Source organism: Trachurus trachurus (assembly GCF_905171665.1).
Source record: "Trachurus trachurus genome assembly, chromosome: 21".
Taxonomy (NCBI): domain Eukaryota; kingdom Metazoa; phylum Chordata; class Actinopteri; order Carangiformes; family Carangidae; genus Trachurus; species Trachurus trachurus.
In genome coordinates this window covers 31,398,545-31,415,194 of record NC_139899.1, presented here as the reverse complement: position 1 = coordinate 31,415,194, position 16,650 = coordinate 31,398,545, and the positions used below count along the sequence as shown (strand labels likewise).

Sequence of the window (16,650 nt, the reverse complement as noted above, 5' to 3'; positions counted from 1 at the left end):
GATCTTTGCAACTCTGAGGGTGTTTATTTGTTATTTGGTGATTATTTGTATATGTATGAACTATTAAAGATAAATAGAGGAAATTTCATGCAGGTTGGATTCAAACCCACGGCTGCTGCATCAAAGTCTGAGCCTGTAGCTACTGTGGCATCATCATCATCAACGATCTCCAGAAGACATGACGTTAAACATGAAACACTCTTTTTCAATATTTTAATCAATATCAGTGTATTATTCTAGTTTTCTACGGTTTTAAAGTGGTGGAAAAAATCTAAATGAACTTCAGTTCATCAGAATGAATAATTAAACTGTCAACAAAAAGTGAACATTATAGAAACTATACACTGTACAACCATGGACTTATTCAGTCCTATAGGATTATAGGTCTGTTTGTCTTATTTAATTTTTTTTTTTTTTTAAGAAATTTTGAAAGACTTTACGTATCTTTAATTTCTCTATAGCCTATAGCTTTTATGGCACAAGCAGAGATGCACTCAACCGCTGCTCGCGGACGTTCGTGAACGGAGCCTTGCAGCACCCAATAATGTAATAATTTCCTGAAAATGTAATAACGCCTGAAAATGTAATGAAATTTGCACTGTAATAAAACCCAATAATGTAATAACTCCACCAATAATGTAATAAAATGTCCTGACTTATATTGTAATAACATTTTTACTGATAATGTAAATACATTATTACATTATTGGGAATTTATTACATTTTCAGGAACCCTCCTGAAAATGTAATACATTCCCAGTGGGTTAAATTGCAGACCTTGAGTACCGTACAGCCATATGCACACGTGCAGATACTCAGGGACATGCAACTACATCCTGGTCTGTGGACTTACCTCCAACTTTCTCCAACTTCCCATTTCTCCGACCATGCATCTATATTTTTGCATCCATTAGTCCAACCTCCCATTTCTCCTATTTAAGTAACCCTAACCCTAATCCTAACCATAACCATAACCGCCTCCCGCCGCCAGGAGGACGAAACTAATAATGTTTAAGATGCACAATATAAAGTCCTACCTTTAGATATACATTCAGTTTAATAGCAGCAACACTTTACAGAATGATTCATTCATGTATGATCATGAATAAAGCTGTGAAAATACAGTAAGGATCAGATTCTGCGTCACCTCTCTGTGTGTAATAAGTGACATTTTACCATTATATAATAAGATAAGATAGGATGTTACTTTATTCATCCCACGATGTTGCAGCAGCAGACACCAATGAAAGGAAGAAAAAACACAAGAAAAATGCAATATTATAAATAAATTAAAAAAGTAATGAGGTCAGATGTATTTAGATACTGATGATCAGATTGTTCACCTCTGTCCAATATATTGGCTATAATTTTGTGGACATTTTGCATCATTGTATTGTACTTTTTGTGTGTCTACATCAGTGTCTATTCAAAGTAGATAAACAAAATATGAAAACTGCCCTGACCTTACAACACTCGAGATGTTTCTGGGTCCATAAACCTGCTCAGGAGTCACAGGAGGCTTCTGTTGTCCAAGTAAAACTCAACAGAACGATTTGAAGGGTTGTACAGATATTTTTCATTTACAAAGAAAAAACAAATTAGAAAATATACGTTGGACATTTGACTGGATGTTAAAGTTTCGAGTTGTTTTGGTCTTGTAAGTTAATTAATTTATATGGGTTGTTTTGTTTTTTGTTGAGATAATCATGGGCTCTCGAAAGCAAGACCCTTTTATATATATATATATATATATATAGACACTGCCAATTTGTTGTTGTATATACTTTTGTACATCACATTTTATTTTATTGCTATTTTATTATGTATAGTTTGTTCTTTATATTTTATTATGTATAGTTTGTTCTTTATATTCTTACTCTTTATATTCTTATACTATATGTTGTCATCGTCACTGTGTCTGTGTAAAGCTGCTGCTGCACTGTCATTTCCCAGCTTGGGATCAATAAAATCTATCTATCTATCTATCTATCTATCTATCTATCTATCTATCTATCTATCTATCTATCTATCTATCTATCTATCTATCTATCTATCTATCTATCTACATATATAAAAGAAGAATTATAAGGCTACGAAAACCAAACAGATTTTATTTTATAGCGATTATACACTTACAGTACAAATATATTCATGGGTAGGATATTCAGATTTTAACAATAAACCTTGACAATTATTACACACTGGACCTTTAAGTTAGGGTCAGACATAAATAAGAGTTATATTCTTCTTCCTGCTCCTTTCCAATCATAAAATATATTCATTATTTATCATATTGTATTGTTCTCTACACTTTCATGAAAGGAACAACGAGTGAACTTCCAGGTGTAACCCTAAACACAGCTAGTATGCTCTTTATTTTTTTATTTTTTTTATTTATCCCACTGTGATAGGCTTTTTAAAAAAAATTTTATTGAAGAATTATTAGTTGGGACGTACATTGTGAAATGAAGGATAAGGGGGTTACAAATAAAAAAGGAATAATGTCAACAGGTTCAGTTACATAGTATCATGACAGGCAGGAGAAGACAAAGGATAAGTACATTTTATGTTTGGCAAACAGAGGTCTATTCAAAAACATGGAAACAGAGAGAATAGTACTATGGTCTTTATGGCTTTCTTATTTTCAGATTGACTAATTAGGTTGATGTATTGTTTGATTTCGTTTTTGAAACGGTGAGTGCAAAGTATTTGATTTGTAAATTTGCGGTTGTGAATATGAGCTTTGGCTAAAAATAATATCAAATTAATTATATAATATTGGTTTAATTAATTGGGAAGCCGTGACTGAAAAGAAACCAAACAATAGCCTACATTTTGATTGTCCAAAGCAAAGTTTTGGTCGAAATGTTGACGGATAAAAGTAGTTACATTTTTCCAAAAGGACTGCAGATGAGGACATGACCAGAAAAGATGTTGAAAAGAGTTCATTAATGTCTTTTTTTTTTTATATCTTTGCATAAATAAATTGGAGGGATAGATACGATGGACGAGTTTAAGGGATACTTCTTTGATTTTATTTGTGATAACATATTTGTGACAGCCTGTCTGCTCTCAGGTCGGTCCATCGGTCAGCAGCTCTGACGTCACTCTGCGGCTGTGACGCTGCGGCAGCTTCTGCGCATGCGCCTCAGGAACAGGAAGTGTGTTAACGTTTTTCCTCCACAGCTGATGGTCGTCAGATTGTCAACACTCACACAGTTTCAGAGGCTGCTGCGACCCCCGGAGCCGCCGACCGACACACACACACACACGGTAAATACTAGGGTGTGTGTTTCCTCCCGGTAACGGCACGAGACCGACCGGGCAGGAGGGGCGTTTAGGTGTTGGACCGGAGCGTCGAAATTTAGAGCTTTCCAAAAAAAAAAAAAGAGAGAGAGAGAAAGATCCAGTGTCGTCGATCGGTGTGTGTGTGTGTGTGTGTGTGTGTGTGTGTGTGTGTGTGTGTCAGTGTGTTAACGACGACGAGGGTTGCTGATCTGATAACGGTGCGTTAACGGGAGAGAGAGATCAGCTGATCCGAGTCCGAGTCCGCACCTTGCTGCACGGTGTGTGTGTGTGTGTGTGTGCGTGTGTGTGTGTGTGTGTGTGTGTGCGTGTGTGTGTGTGTGTGTGGTGTTTTGGTGCAGTGATGATCCTCAGACAGACACACACACATCAGTCCGAGCCGCAGCATCACACACTGCTCACCATGCAGACCACACACACACACACACGCACACACACACACACACACACACACACACACACACACACACACACACACACACACACACACACACACACATACACATGCATGTAGCCTATTAATTAATTCAACCATTGTTAGGAGGGGTCCGTGAACTCACCACCAAACCACCACCACCATCATCATCATCATCATCATCCTGCTGTTATAGATCCACTGACACTGGATCTATGTGTGTGTGTGTGTGTGTGTGTGTGTGTGTGTGTGTGTGTGTGTGTGTGTGTGTGTGTGTGTGGCATTCAGGGACAAACCGTCATTGTCAGTGTTGTTGTCCAACATGGAGGCTTGACATAGTTTTAGATTTAGACGTAGCCTATAAATACTAAACACAAATGTTGTATTATAATGAGCCACTCCTCCTCCTTATAGTTGTTATGGTTATATGGACGTTGTGTTGTTTTTCTGGCTGTAACTAACAAGTCTAACCAGTCGGCCTATTGATACATTTTGATTGATTATTTCTCTGATTAATCAGTTAATTTCTTAGTAGTAGCCTAATTAGTTTTATAGAGAAGCAGCTCGGTCGGCGAGTTTATCAAAATACTAAACACAAATCTTGTTTTGTAATAATCCGCTCCTCAATGTATCTATCTATCGCTTTTATAGTTAAATGTTAAAAGTTGTGTTGTTTTTCAGGCTGCAACTAACAAGTCTAATCACTATTGATACATTTTGATTGATTATTTCACTGATTAATCAATCAATTTCTTCTGTCTGTGAGATATTCTGCTTCATTTAGATGTTTTATTCTACCCACCACCAGGGCCTAGAGTCAAACGTGTTGAGTTCACTGACACAAACTGTGCGTTTTCTGTTTATTTTTCTTTGATTCACTCCATCAGTTCATTGTTGTTGTAGTTGTTGCCATAGATTTCCACTGTGTGACGTCAGATGAGTGTTTTGATTTGATCTCTGCTAGCCCCGGTCCACAGGTCACTCACTACTGTTGTGTCCAGATAAAAACCTGCAGGACTGATCTTCAGACTGGAGGAGGAGGAGAGGGGGGGTTGCTGTCTGCTGTGAATGATGTCATCTCTCACTTCCTCCTCGTGCAGATAAAACCACGGCGAGAAGAAGAAGACGAAGGTGAAGACGTGGTCAGCGAGGCCCGACTGCGTTGGAGGTAGGGAATCGGTGTAGAAGCTAAAATATATTTTCCCTGCCATTTGCTGTAGGTTTGACGTCATTGCGTTGATGATGTCATTTGCATTCACACATTGAGGGGGTGTGGTTATTTTCTTTACTTAGTGAGTGTGTGTGTGTGGTGGCGGGAGTTTTGAACACAAAGAGAGAGAGAACTAAGCTCATATATTTTTTGTTGACCGTCAATTTACCATCATTTTCACCTTATCATCTCACCAGTATCATTATTATTATTTATTGAAAGGGCACGTATTAATTTCCCTTTTGATATAACTGCTTGTTGGCTCTTTTTGATTTTTGTCACAATAAACACTTTAAATTCATAGTGGACCCATGGAGTTCTTGGACGCGTCACAAAAGAGCTTTAAGTTCCTCAGCGGCTGAAGTTTGTTGAAAGACAGCCACAACAATCGGGATGTCACCATTACTTGGTATTTACTCGGTATTAAACGCCACAGTTAATGAATCGTAAAGATTCCTAAATACCGTCGCTTTCCAATGAACTGGTCCAACTATCTGGTGTGGAGACCAGTCTCAGCCTGGTCAGATGCGAAAATGAACTGATGAAGCCTCTTGGATGAGAAGTGAAACGTCTTCCTAGACAAATAACCAAGTCCAGCTGCTTTCGATTTAGAATTCCTTTGAGATACTATGACGTGGACAAATGAGAATATGCACAGGCTTATGTTGTGAAATTAATTAAAGCAGAAGTAAGCAGAATATTTATGTTAATATAAGTCTGAAATAGTTGTATCTTCCGATGACAATCACTTCTATAGAGTGTTTGGTCTGAAACACGGGTCTGTCAGTCACTCTGCTCTGCTCTGAGCCCAGGAGAAAACTTTCCTTGTATCCTACAAGTTTTATCCAATGAGGAGAGAGAACGGCATAAAGGGGCAGTCCTCTCTGTGTGTGCAGCCAAGGGATGCGCGTGAATGTGGTGACGTAGGGACGAGGACCAATAGATCCATGACGAGGGCGGGGGCTGCTAACTCCATCTGCTGACAAGACGTTATGGTGCGTTCAAGGAAACTCGTAACTCGTGTTTTTCCGACCTGTGAAGTCGTACCAGTTCGATCTGGTACGAGTTCACGGGTCAGAAGTTACGAGTGGCCGTTATAGTGACTTTCACAGGTAAAACAGGTCGGAAAAACACGAGTGGGTTGCCTGGAACGCTACAAAGTCGTAAGTCGTGACTTGAAGCTGTAATTTACGGTTTCAAAAGCCGGCCTGGAACGCAGCATTAGCCAAAACGACCGGATCGCTTACTTCTGCTTTAAAATATTTGTGTAAAAATTAGTAATGTAATTATATTTTGACTGTATTTGATTTTACACATTCATATGTTGTGAAATTAATTAATGCATAATAATCATGATAATCGTAATACCGTGATTATTTCTCTGACAATAGTCGTACCAAGAAAATCTATTAACGTGACGTCACTAGCTGTGAATGATGTCGTCTCTCACTTCCTCCCTGTGCAGATAAAACCACGGAGAAGGTGAAGACGTGGTCAGCGAGGCCCGACTGCGTTGGACGACTCTGTGACTGACTGACTGACTTCCCCCCCCCCCCCCCGGAGGAGGAGGAGGAGGCCCAGCCCCCCCCCCCCCCCCCCAGCCCCCTCACCCCCCCACAGCCGCCGGTATGAGCTCCAGAGGGAGCGGCGGCCGCACCAACGGCACGCTGCCCCAGACCAAGATCTGCCAGTTCAAACTGGTTCTGCTGGGCGACATGGCCGTGGGCAAGTCCAGCCTGGTGCTGCGCTTCGTCAAGGGACAGTTCGACGAGTTCCAGGAGACGACTATCGGAGGTGAGAGGAGAGACGAGGAGGATGGATGGATGGTTGCTATAGGAAACCATAAGCCAACATTTTTTTTTCGTGTCTTGCCTCACTCCCGAGTCCATGACCAGCAGATAGACACCATCAGTGGCAGCTGGTGGTGAAATTAGTTGGGTGGGCTAATAAAAAATGTATACCCATTATGGTTAACACACTATACTATAGTAGCTAAAAGTTACATCCCATCTGACTGGCACAAAAGTAGGCTATAGCAACTAACTAGGCCTACACACTGCATTAAGTAGAAGGGTCTAGTCCAGGGGTTTTCAAGGTGTGAGAGAGTGAGCCCCCCTTAATGAAAAATAAACAGCTGTGTGCCCCCCCCCCCCCCCCCCCCCAAAAAAAAAAAAGAGAGAAGAGAATTAAACATAGCCTATTTATTATCAGTTACTATGACCAAAACAATATTTGATTCATTAAACATAAATTGGTCTTTCCTGTGGGATTTGTTTGATTTACAAGCTTGTTTCTCAGCATATATTAATTATCATGACAACATAGCACTGACGAATAAACCTAAACATTGATACAGAACTCTGTAACACACTCATCACACAAGCAGCTTCATGCTCTCCCTGTGTGATCATGGGAAGCAGACAGTCTGAGGTTGAATGCACCGATGACACTGTGACAGGTCTCTGTATGTCTTGACCACATTTTTTTTTTAGGAGCTCTGGTAGATTGCAGCTTTATGCGGGAGGACACGCGGTGCTACTGCTGATCCAATGTATTTATCTGAGCTTGGTCACTGTGAGAGGCACCGGGTCGCTTTGAGCTGCGTTCTGTTAGATCCCCGGTATTAGGCCCCTGTAAAGAAAGGCCTATTAGACCAGCTCTCAGTTTAAAGGGTAAGTTCTTAAGTTCTAACGGTCATGGACCAGAGTAGAATTTCTAAAGAATGTTTAAGCTGGTGATGAGGAAACTCGCCTAGCATCTAACTGCCTTCGTCCTGACGTCTGTCCCGCTTCCCCAAGCCACTAGTTCTGATAGAGCAGCCCCCCACCCAGAAGTAGTAACCCGGCACGGCACGCCTGTTAACGGCAGCTTTCCTCTTTGATCCTTGCACTTGTTATTGGCTAGGTTTAATTTAACGGTTTGGAAAAACAACCCTAGGGACCTGTTTATCTTTTGAAGTGAACACAAAACTAGATTAACCTTTAAGAGTCTTAAAGATGTTGTGCACACTATGGCTTAGCTTCTTACGATCATGAACAGCATAACAGTAATATTTGAATTAAAACCTCAGACAAAAAGATGAGGATAACAGTTCTCTTGTCTTTTAGGTTGAATATTTATTGCAGGAATTTAGCAGTGACAAAGCAGCATCAGAGCATAAAACAAAAATCGAAAAATAATTAAAACCAATTCTTACCCTATCGATCAACCCTACCTCTGATGAATAGTTCCGATTTACGATTTTGGTAGGATACAGGCTTCGGCTGGCCAGTCACGAATTTCCTGAACCCTTTCTGCTGGGGTGATGTTTAGGGCTGAGAACCCCTTAGAGCGGAACAGCCAACCCCGATAGCAGGGAGTGTGGGGATCACCTGAGACCAAATTACTGAGTGCAGTCTTTTCGGTTGACGGCTAAGTTCTATAAATGCACCAGTTCTCGGGGTCCTCGCAGGAGTAGGGTCTGACTAGCTCTCTCTCGCACCCAGTCCCGACGCACACTCCTCGACTTCTAGTCGGATTACCTTTTTATAGGCCCAGAGCAGCCAACACTCTCTCCTGCATCATGGGACAATTTCTCCATCATTCTGCACCGGTACTTGCCTTATTTGGTCAATGTGTACTTCCCTATCTTTAACCCCTGCCACCTTTACTCTCCTGACCTGCCTCAGCCTGTCTCCCGGACACGTCACCGGTTCCTCATTACCCTAACCTTTGTCTGACTCATCCTACTTCCCCTTTTAACAGATTACAGCAACTATTCCATCAGTTCAGGTTTCATAATACTTTCCCCTAGTTACATTTAGCAAAAATAATTTCCTTTAATCATAATACCATAACCATATCAAAAATCACAGCATACATCTGAAGGCTGAGCTCGGGACCCTCAACTATCCTCGACAGTTCATATGAAGTTATAGCTGACGCAGATTCTTTTTCTAACCAGAATAGTTCCACAGCCGACGTGGTGCTACATTCAGCCGAGGCCAGCTGAGCTCCTCTCTCCCTGCAACACAGTCTCTCTGATCACTTGCATTGCGGCACCTTGGGCGTCAGTGCACAACGCGAAAGGGCCCTGACCAAGCGTCAGTTTATAACGCGTCGGGAGTCGAGCATAATCACAGTCTGTGTGTTACAAGATCGTGTTTTATCATATAGTATAATATATATAATTGCAAACTATAGGCTACTGCAAAAACATTAATCATTTAGCCCTATGTGCAAGTGACATGTAGCCTAACTCATCTTTTGTTTGAATGTTTTCAGTTTTTCTTTTTTTCTTTTTCTCATGTCGCGCCTCCCCTCAAACTCTCTGGCGCCCCCCAAGGGAGGCGCGCCTCACACTTTGAAAACCCCTGGTCTAGTCAAAAAAATTGTTATCTCGTGTTATCTCACACACTCACTCACACATAGCCTACACACACACAGTTTCTCTCTCTCTCTCTCACACACACACAGTTTCTCTCTCTCTCTCTCTCTCTCTCTCTCTCTCTCTCTCTCTCTCTCTCTCACACACACACACACACACGCACGCACGCACGCACACAAACACACACAGAGTCACACACGACGATAATGCTCAATCAATAAAAAATTTTTTTTTTAAAAGACGATTTGCTTATAGCTCATATCGACGGCCTTTCTGGTGCTCCTGGTGAGTTTAGAAACTTTCGTTCGTGTTAGCAAAGACAGTTTAGAACAGTAATGTAATGTAAAGTAAGAACTTTTCCTCCGGTTCCTGTCATTGGTCTGAAAACAGCGGTGTTGGGCTAAATGAAATTAGCCCCAATGACAAGTAAACCAAGGTGATGACGCCTGTCAATCATTGACCCTGTATCAGCTCCCTGCTGATTGGTCAGAACCGATCGGCCTGTGGGCTGAATGAAATTAGCCCCAACAGTCGGTAAATGGCGAGGGCGGGACCTGGCACCTGTCAATCATCCACAGTCGGAAAATGAATGAGAGCAGACTCGGTGAGCTCGGGCTGATTAAAATTAGCCCATTTAGAGATATCCTGTGTTTTTCTTGAAACTATTTGATACTGTTGCCACTTTGGATTCCACTAAGACTTATAACAATCTTTTGTATGTTATTTAGAAAATATTTTTTCTCATCTTTTGTTGTGTAATGCAGGGAGGGCTTAGCCCCACTAGCCCATTGATACCAGCCGTCACTGGACACCATCCTTTCGACTGTGCGTGCAGTAACAAGGGAGATAGAGCCGTATCGCCCGTAATTAGCTTAGCTCAAACACTGGAAGTGTATGGGTAGTGTTAGCCTGCCTCCACCTAAAGTTGCTAATTAGCTTAGCTCAAACACTGGAAGTGTATGGGTAGTGTTAGCCTGCCTCCTACCCGAGACGAAATCAGCAGTCAGAAGCTGATTTCATTTTAGCTCTAAACTCTGTAAATATATCACTTTATCCACATTTCAAACATGTTTAGGTGAGAAAGTAGCCGTTTAGATCAGCAGTGTGTCGTTAATTTGTCTAAATACCTGCTGTTTACAATTTTGTTTGGACGAATTCGGCGCTACTCAAGCTAGCCGTTGTGACCAACGTACTTCCGGTTACTTTCACAAAATAAAACACCCGTTGCCCTTTACATACAGAAAACCATGATATAATTTGTGCTTTTACTTTGAAACAGGAAGCTAACCTACCCTTGATGTAGCTAGCTTGAACCAAAATAAACCGTCTTTGCTTGAACCCTCCGTTTTGACCGATCTCGTCCCGTTACCGGCATTTGACCGCTCAAGATGCCTTACCGGAGAGTTTTGTCAGCTCTGAGACGAAGATCGGCCCGCCGGTTTCCGTTTAGAGTTGCTGAAGAGTTTCTCTGATGACTTTAGGTGGAGGCAGGCTAACACTACCTATACACTTCCAGTGTTTGAGCTAAGCTAATTAGCGACTTTAGGTGGAGGCAGGCTAACACTACCCATACACTTCCAGTGTTTGAGCTAAGCTAATTACTGGCGATACAGCTCTATCTCCCTTGTTACTGCACACACAGTCGAAAGGATGGTGTCTATCTGCTGGTCATGGACTCGGGAGGGAGGCAAGACACGAAAAAAAAAATGTTGGCGTATCCCTTTAGAGCCTCTGGAAACATGACTTTAGATAGTAAAGTGTTATATCTATTGATCAGCCCTGAGACGGCTACTGAGGAAGAAACATCTGATGATAAAGTGTCTGAGACCGCTCATATTAACAAGAGGACGCGTCTGCAGGGACAAGGTCCAATCCACACCGGAAGTCGGTCTTCTTCGTGTTTATTATTATTATTGTATAGTATTGTGATCTACCTAAAGTTTACAACCAAACCTAAGTTTTCAATCCACCATAAAATGAGAATTAAAAAAAGTATATTAAAGTAGATAGTCGAGATTTAAACTGAATAGGTATAAAAGATCTCATGTATTATTTTATTCACCGCTCCGTACCGGTCATCTCTACCCATGGGCTATATATATATATATATATATATATATATATATATATATATATATATATATATATATATATATATATATTAAACCAAGTGGATTATCTCAGAGCTTTATTGTCGCTCCAGGGGAAATTAGATTTGCAGTGACAGTTCAACTGACACGACAACAACAAATAGACAAACAGTGACAATGTTTGTGAACAATGTTAAACCGAGTAAGAATAGAAGTATAAAAGATGCCACAAGAGCAGTGAGGATTATGCACATTGATTGCATGTGGGACAGAGGAAAGTTTATACTATTTGTTGGTGCCGTAGGGAGTTTATATGTCAGAGAAATGAATTCCTCCAACAACAGGTGATCAAAGCTAGACAGGACGGACCGAGCCGTCTGGAAGACTCGTTATGGAGATTAAAACATCTGGTTATTTTGCATGAAGTGACAATTAATATATTATATTATGTAAATAATATATAAACTTTGCACAAGAAGATTTGGCACATTTTTCATGGGTGCAACCCAGATACTTAGCTCTGCTGCTCAACCCACAAATGCATGTTCCTTACAAGTGTGGCACCGTTTAAAAGGGTAATAAACAGGCTTTCCAACGCTATCAGACTTATTTCCAAGAAGCATTGTTACAGCAAAGAAATAATCTACCAAACACAAATTTACTTACGTTTTGTGCAAAGTTTATATATAAATAAGGCAGGAAAAAGCACAACTTCTGGTATAGATTGGACCGATGGCGTCGCTCGTGTCCCTGCAGTCTATTAACCTTCCTCCTGATGTTGTGTTGTATTTAAACGGACTCGTTCCTTCTTGCAGGTGTTTGGAGACGACACCGTGGGCGTGGCTCTGGAGGACATCCAGGCTCACGACTTCGGGAAGGTCGGCGAGGTGCAGATCACCAAGGACGACACGCTGCTGCTGCGAGGCGGCGGCAGCGCGGCCGAGGTGGACAAGCGCGCGGCGGAGATCGTGGAGCAGCTGGAGAGCACCACCAGCGACTACGAGAAGGAGAAGCTCAACGAGCGTCTGGCCAAGCTGTCGGACGGCGTCGCTGTGCTCAAGGTGCGAACCGAGCAGGACGGGAAGGAAACGGTTGATGACACATCGGGTGTTTGTTTGTGTTTCCTCTGAGAATAAAGTTAGGATTCAATCGTTTTTTCCTCTTTCAGATCGGAGGAACCAGCGACGTGGAGGTGAATGAGAAGAAGGACCGCGTGACGGACGCTCTGAACGCCACACGGGCGGCGGTGGAGGAGGGCATCGTCCCCGGTGGAGGCTGCGCTCTGCTGCGCTGCATCCCATCACTGGACACCATCAAACCAGCCAACAACGACCAGAAGATCGGTCAGTGAACCTCAGACAATAACTGTCTGACAAAATGTTGAACTATCCCTTTAAGTATTTAAAAACCCTTTGCACAGATTACATTACAGCATGTTATTAAATTGTCCCATTGCCATAATCCCTATAGTCATAGCAGTAGGTTTGTTACCTTTAATTGTCGGTGCAAGCTATTTTTAGAACGGCGGAGCAGAGCCGTGAGCTGCTCAGAGCTACGCTACGGAGGCTCAACGTTACCAGACAGAGTTGTTTAGAGGGAAATTCATGCAAAACCGCTGATGCACGTTGCCTTCAGGGACAGTTTTTCATCAAGCAGTCTCTGCATTTCCCTCTAAAACAACTCTGTCTGGTAACGTTGTGTTATTATCTCATAGCGTGGTGAATGTGCAGCTCACAACTTGTCCACCAGAGCGTTGTGGAGTTGTTGGATTGTGTATTTGATGAGTTTGATGAGGGAAACCAAGAAATCCCATAATGAGCCTCCGTAGCGTAGCTCTGAGCAGCTCACGGCTCTGCTCCGCCGTTCTAAAAATAGCTTGCACCGACAATTAAAGGTAATGAACCTACTGCTATGACTATAGGGATTATGGCAATGGGACAATTTGACAAAATGTTGAACTATCCTTTTAAACTGTGACTGTAATACGTGAACACCTTCAGATTGTTCCAACCAGCAGCTGTTTGTTCATCTCTCTCCGTTTCACCTCGTGTCCAGGTGTGGACATCATCCGCCGGGCGCTGCGTATCCCGTCCATGACCATCGCTAAGAACGCCGGCGTGGAGGGATCTCTGGTGGTGGAGAAGATCCTGCAGGAAGCGGCGGAGATCGGCTACGACGCCATGCTGGGGGAGTACGTCAACATGGTGGAGAAGGGCATCATCGACCCCACCAAGGTACAGAGTCTATCAGAGATGTAGATGAAGCTTGTGAACGCTGCCACCTGCTGGTCGGAGGGTCTGAGGGGAGCACACTGCAAAAACTCACATATCTTACCAAGAATATTTGTCTTATTTCTAGTCAAAATGTCATTTCTAGTCAAAACAAATCTCATTATACTTAAAATAAGACTCATCGCATTAAAAAGTAGCTTGTTTTTAGACACTTTTTACTTCTTTCAAGCATATTTTCACTTGAAATAAGTAGAAAAATCTGATAGTGGAGCAAGTTTTTCTTTCTTATTACAAGCACAAAAAAAACTTCCTTTCTCTGGCAGATTTTTCTACTTATTTCAAGTGAAAATTAGTTTGAAACAAGTGAAAATGATCTAAAAACAAGTTAATTTTTAGGTGATGAGTCTTATTTAAAGTGGAAAGAGATTAGTTTTGACTAGAAATGAGACATTTTGACAAGAAATTAGACAAATATTCTTGGAAAGATTGTGAGTTTTTGCAGTGTAGGTGAAAAGTCCTCTGTGGAAAATGTCCAAATTAATTTTACATTTGGCGCCGTAAGTTTAAATGAACTTGACTCGGTGAGAGGCTGTGATGTGGAAATGATCATTTGTTGATATTAAATGATGTGAATGAAGAAGAGGAGACGATATCAGATCAATCATCACTTCTATAAAACACAAATGGATCAATACAACCTTGAGACTTCCTGCAGGACTGTTGCAGGATCGTATCAGTAACAGATACATAGAATAATGTCAGAGAAATAATCACAGTATCAGGATTATTATGCATGAATTAGTTTCACAATCAATCAAATATAGTCAAAATGTAAAGACATTACTAATTGCAAAATATTACAAAATATTTGAAGTATCTATTAATATAGGACCAATTATTAATCTTTCAGGGGAACAGTTTGATATATTGAAGTCATTAATTGTCATCTATACCAAATGTTTAAGTTTATTTTAATCTTTTTTTTTCTAATACAAATGAGACACTGACATTTCAATTCCTACCAGTTCAGTGCTACGTTGGGTAAATTAATATAATTTAACGAACAAAAACAAACTTCAACATGCGGTTGTTGTGTAACTTTTAGAGCTGCAACAATTAATTGATTAATTGAACAATAATCTGTTAATTAATCGTTAACTATTCTGATAATCTAATAATCAGTTTGAGTAGTTTTTTTTTTAAAGAAAAAAAGTCCAAATTCTCTGATTCCAGCTTCTTCAATGTGAATATTTCTGGTTTCTTTGTTCCTTTACGACAATAAACTGAGTCTCTCTTTGGTTTGAGGACAAAACAAGACATTTGAGGACGTCGTCTGGTGGTTTGAGACATTTTTAAACATTTTATTGACCAAACAACTAATCGATTAATCGTTTAAATAATTGACAGATTAATCGATAATGAAAATAACCGTTAGTTGCAGCCCTAGTAACTTTGTTTTTGTTCGTGTGAGTTACGCTGATCTACCTCTCTGGTTCTGACATCATCTTTTTTGCAAAATGAGAGTATTAATTGTAATATCTCTGACTAGCCGTGAGAAGCTTCTGCTCCGTAATAAAACGTTATAAATCAAACGTATTGACCTCCTGTCCGTCTGCTACAGGTGGTGAGGACGGCGCTGTTGGACGCCGCAGGAGTCGCCTCGCTGCTCTCCACCGCCGAGGCCGTCGTCACGGAGATCCCCAAGGAGGAGAAGGAGATGGGCGGGGGCATGGGCGGCATGGGGGGAATGGGCGGCATGGGCGGCATGGGCGGAGGCATGGGTTTCTAAAGCCGCTCGTCCTGAAGCCGTTTCACTGTACAGACTTAAGAGGCAGAGCGGCGCCGGGGGAGGCTGAGGAACAACAACTACAACTACAACAATGACGACAACGATGACAACTAAACAAACCCTCCAACTCCCTGCAGCCCCCTCCTGCTCCAGCTCTGCCCACACTGACTTGGCCACGAGTCTGTTGGAGCTGCCCACGCTGTGTTTATATCGTCGTTATAACGTCTCTGGAGGAGCAGCGAGTCCACCGACCCCCGGTCCGGCCGGCGTCGGAGGAGACCGGTTACTACATCAGAAGAACCTCCAGCGGCTCTGCTCATCTAAAAACAACCCTACATCTTCAAAACAACTCATAGTTCCTCTCATGTAAAAACAACGCTCACACAGGTGACGCCACTGATCTCTGTAGTAAAGTCATTCAAGAGGTCGTATTGATGCTCTGTGTTACTGAACAGGGCCGGTACCAGAGAAGCCAGAAATGTGTCTGTCCTTTTATTTTTTGTCTTTGTAGCTTTTTGTTAATTCATTTTGTTTGTTTTTTTATATATATATATACATGTCATCTTCATCTGTCATGGTTTTTCCCCCTCTGCTTGAAATGATGTGGGCTAAAATCTGTCATTTGAGTTAATTAAACTAGTTTTCTTTCAGAGCCTGAGCATTTTTTTCTGTGTCTGAAGTGACATTATGTTTGAGGAAAGATCGAGTGCCTACAGAGTCTGAGAGTCACCTGTTGAAAACAACATTAAAGTTTAATGTTTACTGAGACGTCTGGAGCTTCTGAAGCCTTTTACAGTTGTTTTCATGCAGCGTTGAGTTTTCTTTTTCTTTTCTCTCCATCAGCTTTGACGTCACTGATAATTAATTAATAAATGTCACATTAAATGGTTGATTGTATACGAGGCTGGAGGAGGAGTTTGGACCGTTCAAGGTCTTGGCTAACGAAGAGAAAATGTGAAAACCTGTGGCGTCCTGGTGCTGCTGTAACTACGAGTCCAACTACAGACCATCTGTCACTTAACATGAAAATCAAGAGTGTGGTGTCTCTGTTCCACAGAAATACATTATTCCTTTACAGTATAGCTGTGATCATTCAACTTGTTTTGTACAATGTAAACAATTAATGGTGATTATTTCTTTTCTTCTTCTTTTTTTTTAATTTAATAAATTCAATTGTTCGGATGTTTCGTTGTTTACTCGGCCTCTTTTTACCTGGACACCAACAGCAGGGTCAAAGACGGTT

General features: G+C 41.4%; 3 protein-coding genes across 3 annotated transcripts in view; 2 read left to right on the top strand and 1 right to left on the bottom strand.

The window, feature by feature from the left end:
• LOC311004857 (uncharacterized protein) overlaps positions 1-16,650 on the top strand; it is a 340,983-nt gene that overhangs the window by 76,619 nt on the left and 247,714 nt on the right. The window lies entirely within an intron of this gene.
• LOC311004883 (tRNA wybutosine-synthesizing protein 4-like) overlaps positions 1-16,650 on the bottom strand; it is a 196,513-nt gene that overhangs the window by 101,410 nt on the left and 78,453 nt on the right. The gene's annotated exons all lie outside the window — the stretch shown is intronic.
• On the top strand, positions 798-16,256 carry LOC311004706 (60 kDa heat shock protein, mitochondrial-like; the record flags this gene model as incomplete). Its single annotated transcript, XM_083996878.1, has 7 exons — positions 798-839; positions 4,822-4,889; positions 6,662-6,725; positions 12,203-12,448; positions 12,556-12,730; positions 13,443-13,621; positions 15,240-16,256. The coding sequence occupies 7 exons, from the start codon at positions 798-800 to the stop codon at positions 15,405-15,407; spliced, it is 942 nt and encodes a 313-aa protein (XP_083853004.1). The 3' UTR covers positions 15,408-16,256.